The sequence below is a fragment of the Neltuma alba genome, unplaced genomic scaffold, assembly GCF_004799145.2.
Source record: "Neltuma alba isolate B1F8T4 unplaced genomic scaffold, ASM479914v2 tig00010125_pilon, whole genome shotgun sequence".
Classification (NCBI taxonomy): Eukaryota; Viridiplantae; Streptophyta; class Magnoliopsida; order Fabales; family Fabaceae; genus Neltuma; species Neltuma alba.
In genome coordinates this window covers 34,229-40,545 of record NW_021635076.1, presented here as the reverse complement: position 1 = coordinate 40,545, position 6,317 = coordinate 34,229, and the positions used below count along the sequence as shown (strand labels likewise).

The window sequence follows — 6,317 nt, the reverse complement described above, 5'->3', positions numbered from 1 at the left end:
GAACATATGATTTTATGTGTTCTCAAAGGGTGCAGAAAGAGCATAATATTGTGGAAGTGAGGTCGATCTACATGATGACCACAATGGCTCAGATGAGAAAGCAAATGTATTTTGCATCTTACGTGGAAGGGTAAGTCTATTATTGTATTTGAGATACACAAGCTGTATGTATAAGATTATAATTAATATGGTTCATATTTTGTAGTTATCATTAGACTCTGATTGTTTATGTCCCTTTTGATAACAAAGTCTATTGGTTCGATTCCCTTTATGGAAGTCCATCTGAAGAAACCAAAGATGTCATCGACATGTTAGTTTATGTTTATATATTTATTACGTGTGAAGTTTACAAAAAATATGCTATAATATCAATTTTTAATACTGTTGATAGGGCTTTTCATAATTTTAATGTTGTGGTGATTAAGCAAAATAGACAACCACCAACATGGATTCTCCCAAGAGTGCTGTTTTGAGCTAAATATATACTTTTAAATATTTTTCAATAATTAAAGTTAATGTTTATAATCAAAGTCTAATATTCAATTTTATATTTCATTTTGTTAGTACCGTTGTCAACAAAGGCGTGTTGAATATAGATATTATGTCATCCGCTACATGAATGACATCATTGAGACAGGGGTGACTGAGAAATTAGACGAGGTAAAGATAAATTACATTGCATGTCATTCTTCAATTCATTTCACATTTTTGATTAAATTCACTATGTTATTTTTGATTTATTTATTGGTATTTCAAAATGTTGCGTCATATCCTATGGATGACATCAACTTGATGAGGGACACTTTGTCAACAATATTGCTCCAGAATTTTGAGCATATTTGAAATAGTTAGGTCATTCCTAAAAAAATTCCTTGTTAGATTTTTTCCCTTAGTTCCTATATATGTTCTTTACTTCTATTGTACAGACAGAATTCAATTGTTACTTTTCTTTGAAGATGTAGACTCTACTTTGCCTCTCTATTTTGCTTTTGTGCCTGTGTTAAAAGAAATTTCAATGCTTACTGTATATGTTAACTAGCTAGTTGATGGTCATATGGTCTTGTTTTGCATAGTTGCCTACATTTATTTGGAACTATAAACTGTAGGGAGGTAAAAAGAAAGTCACGCGGTATTATAAAATTTTTTTTGAGTTTTTAATGGTGGTTATTTTAATAACCGTTGTTAAAAATATTTTTCGTGGTGGTTATTAATTAAACCGCTGTGGAAAATGAGCCTATAACAGAAGTTATGTAAAAAACCATCGTGGAAAGTTAACTTTCCATGACAGTTTTCAACCGCCATGTTTTTTTACCTTTCAACGTCGACTGTATCCACCTTACCTCCAAAACTGCTATTAAAAGCCTTTTTTCTAGCAGTGAGGGTTTTAGACCTACCCTTTCTTGGCATAAATAATCAATCAATCAAAAGCAAAATGCAAAATTGACTTGCACAACTAGATTCAAGCAAAAATAGATGAATGGAATGAAATGCAAGTGTCTAAATCTATATGCAAAACAAAGCAAAATCAAGATATTTGGTTGTATTTTTGAAAATTTTTTTATGCAAATGAAAGAAGTGCTATGAAAAACCAAAAGCAAATGCAAACTACTTAAAAAAAATGCAAAAAACTAATAAAAATAAAAACTAAAAAGGCTTAACAAATGAACCCCAATCAAGGTTACTTGACACTTAATTACTAGGGAACCAATTTCTTGGCTCCTCAGCAATGGCGCCACTTGAAATAATGCCCTTAATTTGTCACCCTAGGGTTACTCCAAAAATTAATGACTTAATGCAATTTAGTGTATGATCCGGGTCGTATTCACTTTAAGGAGCCAAAAATGAAATTAAATCCTAGTAAATAAATGCAAATAACCTAAAATATAAAAAGGATTTTCTGATTTTGATGAATTGCTAACTAAATATCATGAATTAAATTGAAATTAAAATATTTGTTTTCTTTATGTTTTTATATGAAATTGATTAAAATGAATGATGGTGAAAGAGATGAAAATGAAACACACAAGTAAACAACAATAATAATAATAATCAATCCTCCAACTTAACAACGCAGGCAATCCTCACTTCAATAGATGCAGGAGTTAAAACAATGAATTAAAAGTTATAATTAAGTTTTTAATCCAACAACCAAGCCACCTCGAATTGTCACAAAATATTTTTAAAAATCCCAACTTACTAACTGCAACCAAAATAGCAAAATGGAATTAAGGATACTAAAAACCAATACTTAATTGTAACTCTTAAATACAAAACAATAGAATTAAAGCTAGCAAGAGACAATATGATTCAAGTTCCAAGCTACCTCAGAAAATCACAATATATTAACTCCAAAGTCAATGCAAATGTCATAACCACAACATTATAATTGAAATTAAAGTTATAAACAGCCCAATGTCAAATGCTAAACAGTAATCCAGCTACAATAATCTCCAAATATAATCAGATTAAACAATAATTTTCCAATAATCAGAAAAACTATCCTAAGACTTGGAAATTGTTAAGAAACTAGTGGACAGGAAATTAAAGTAACTAAAACTCCCCTATGAAGATCCAAGCTCCTGCTATTGCTTTTGAATTAGAGAATTACAGAGTGCTAGCCACGGTTTGCCCTCAAAATTGCTATAATCAATATTCTACTATAGGCTGCCATGGAAGAACACCGAAAAGGAAATAGAGGATGCTCGAAGACTCTGCTCTGTTCTCTTGTCGTCACTGATTCTCTAGTTACTTTGCCTCCAGACCAAAGAAAAGGAGAAGATGAAGTTGATGGTGATGATAGATTCGAATAGAAGTGAAAGATGATGATTTGGATTGATGGGAATGAGGAAAATGGAGGGGCGGAGGTGTGATTTCAGTCGAGCTCTGGTCCTTCATTCTGGTTCCGTTAAGCCTCACTCTCGGTGTCTCTCCTCATCTCTCCCTACCTCCAGAACGTCGTCCTCTCTCTGCCACCAGAAAGACTCAGCGAAGACGATGACGGTGGTGGTGGGAGAGAATGACTCAAGGCCCAGCTCTCACCATCGAGTCCCCCTAGTCCATTACTCTCGGTCTCACAGCACTCTGGTCCTTCTTGTTTTTCTCACCGTCAACCCCCTGGTCCCTTCTCGCTGAAGATAATGATGATTCAACTGAAATTTTAGGGTAGGAGCAAAAAGCAGTTTTTTGCTCCCCGTTTTTTACTATTTATTTTTTTAATTATTTTTTATTTTTTATATTTTTTTCTTCTTTTTTTTTTATTTTTAAATCTACCAAAAACCTATAACCAAAATTCAAGAATAAGGTAACATTAATTGTCATTAAAAATTAATTAATCATAATTATGCTAATTCTACCCCTATTATGTACTAATTCAAGTTAAAGCACTCTAATATGAATTATATTCAAATGATGCAATTAAGGACCAATAATAATGACAAAAACCCACCAAAAGTATATGAAAATGCATGCAAAAACATAGGTTTATCATTAAACTTCAGATTAAGCTGAAACCAGTCTTGTATAGGTGCTATAAAGAAACGTTGATAAAATTTCTTCTCAACAATTGACTCCCACAGTAGATACACACTCCCCTATTATGCAGACCCAGTTTATATTCACTTGAGCATGTTTATCTTAGTTACCTCCTACTACTTCCTTAAAATATCAATACTTCACAATATGCCTTATCCAGATTTGGAGGGAGAGATAATTTTAGAACTCGTTTGTCTTGGGCACCTTTGTTCATCCACTGAAATACATTGATATATATATATATATATATCTCTAAATGAGAATGGTTATGAATTATAGCTAACAATATATACAGATAATTAAAAACAAGTGGAAGTAGGGTAAAATAGACAATTTTATTAATTAATGATAAATATTACAATTTCATTATACATACTTAACAACAACGGCAATGTAAAATATAATTGGCAAAATATTATAGAACACTTGATGGCAAGTTGTAGAGGTCACATGCTATCTTATTTTCAAAATACCAAGGTATGATTAAGACGGCAAGATACATAGCTCATGCTTCATCGTAGTTGGAGACTAGTGACCATAAGATGGTGGCTTATAAACAGGTGGTTTCTCAACTGGGGATTTGTACACAGGTGGTTTCTCAATTGGCGACTTATACATAGGTGGTTTCTCAACTGGTGTCTTGTAAACTGGTGGTTTTTTCACTGGAGGCTTATAAACCGAAGGCTTCTCAACTGGGGGCTTTTTAACTGGTGGTTTCTCAACTGGTGATGTGTAAACAGGTGGTTTTGCCACTGGGGGCCTGTACACAGGAGGTTTCTCAACTGGGGGCTTATACACAGGAGGTTTCTCAATTGGAGGCTTGTTAACTGGTGGCTTGTAGATAGGTGGTTTCTCAGTTGGTGGCTTGTACACTGGTGGTTTCTCAACTGGTGGCTTGTAAACAGGAGGTTTCTCCACTGGGGGCTTATAAACAGGGGGTTTCTCAACTGGGGGCTTGTTAATTGGTGGTTTATAGATGGGTGGTTTCTCAACTGGTGGGCTGTGTACAGGCGGTTTCTCAACTGGTGGCTTGTTAACAGGAGGTTTCTCTACTGGGGGCTTGTGAGTAGGAGGTTTCTCAACTGGTGGCTTGTACACAGGTGGCTTCTCAACTGGTGGCTTGTGAACAGGAGGTTTCTCAATTGGAGGCTTATAAACAGGTGGCTTTTCAACAGGTGGCTTTTCAACTGGTGGCTTATGAACAGGTGGTTTCTCAACTGGAGGTTTATAAGTGGGTGACTTCTTAGTAGGAGGCTTATAAACAGGTGGTTTTTCTGTTGGAGGCTTATAAGTGGGAGGTTGATAATAATCTGCAAAGGTAGAAGTGGTGAGAAACACCGCTCCTAAAAGGAGGCATAGCAAGTGTTTAGACAACATTGCTGAACTCAAACTTGTGTTGATGCAAATCACAGATTATGTGCCCCAATTTATAGTAGAACTAGGGAAAGTAGTAGGTACTAAGGTGTTGTGAGTCCAATATATTTTGTCACGAACAATAAATTCATTTAATAAATAAGATAATATTTTTTTTGGTAAATACAAATAAGATAATGTTAAAAAGTAAAGTCAAGGCTAGTTGTTAGGTGTGAACTCCATCGCTAGGTCTGGTTGCATGCATGTGGATAACTGGAAATCTCTATAGCATTTTCTTCGATTTCTTTCAATAATTCTTGTGTATAATTTTTTTAAAAAAAATTTCTTAAAAAATAGGCACACATCAATTTACTATTATGTATGTTTAACTTCTTTCAGTGCTGAAGTTATTTTAAACGAATCATTTTTTTTTTCATATATGTGTCTCTACAGTATTTTCACGCATTTATTAGAAATACTCGTTATATATCCTTGCATAAGAAAATTTTATCAATATGATTGTTTTGGCAGATTGGTCAATGAATATGGATAATGCTTAATAGCTGGGAATGAATAGATTCATTTATTTATTTTGAATAATAGCTGATTAAGAATATGTCAATGAAGGAGGTTAGAGTAGAAATTATAAAATAATCAGCAAATTGTCCACCAACCATGTGATATATAATATAATACTTTAATTAATATTTGTACAGTACATCCTTCCGACATACACGCACCACTTGGTTCTAACTTATTTTTTATGGGAAAAAAATTAAATTGCAAATATAAGTGGCGATCATTTTCTTTCAAGGTCCCTTATTTTGGTAGATACAGAATTTCAAAGTTGCTTAATAATACAGACTCAGGTCACGATTCCTAAGACGTGAGGATGACAACGTAAAAGTTCCAGAAGGGACTATCCCACCTGGAAAGTACACACACCGACCCCTCCTCACATCACAACTATTTAGATCTAATTTAAATAGTCTAAATTAAAATAAAATTATGTTTTTAAAAAATGATAATCAAGGTATTATTTTTATTTTAGATTTTATGCTCATAATTATTTTTAAAAAATAAAAATAAAAAATAAAATATTAACTATCCAAATTAAATATAAATAGTCTAGACTTGATGAGTTTTGGATGCTCATCACATTCTATACAAACTTTGTGCCATAGCCTAAATATAAAATTAGATGATTGATTTGTAATAATTAATTAATTAATTTTAAAAATATGTACTAATTTTTTGTATAATACCTATTTAATTATTTACTTTGAAACTATCTCTTAATATGGGAATCAAAATTATTAAGAGTAGTTTGAAAAAAATTTATAAATTTAAGAAATAAAATAGATTGAGATATCATCAAAATTTACCTCATAACGGGATTTTATAGTTGGGATTGGAGGGAGCATTACCTATTA

The 6,317-nt window shown here is 32.8% G+C and overlaps 1 protein-coding gene across 1 annotated transcript; it reads right to left on the bottom strand.

Moving 5' to 3' along the window:
• Positions 1 to 4,059: 4,059 nt before the first annotated feature.
• On the bottom strand, positions 4,060 to 4,908 carry LOC114754255 (repetitive proline-rich cell wall protein 2-like). The gene has a single exon (XM_028943042.1). It carries the CDS (start codon positions 4,906 to 4,908, stop codon positions 4,060 to 4,062), a length of 849 nt encoding a protein of 282 aa, XP_028798875.1.
• Between the last annotated feature and the right edge of the window lie 1,409 nt (positions 4,909 to 6,317).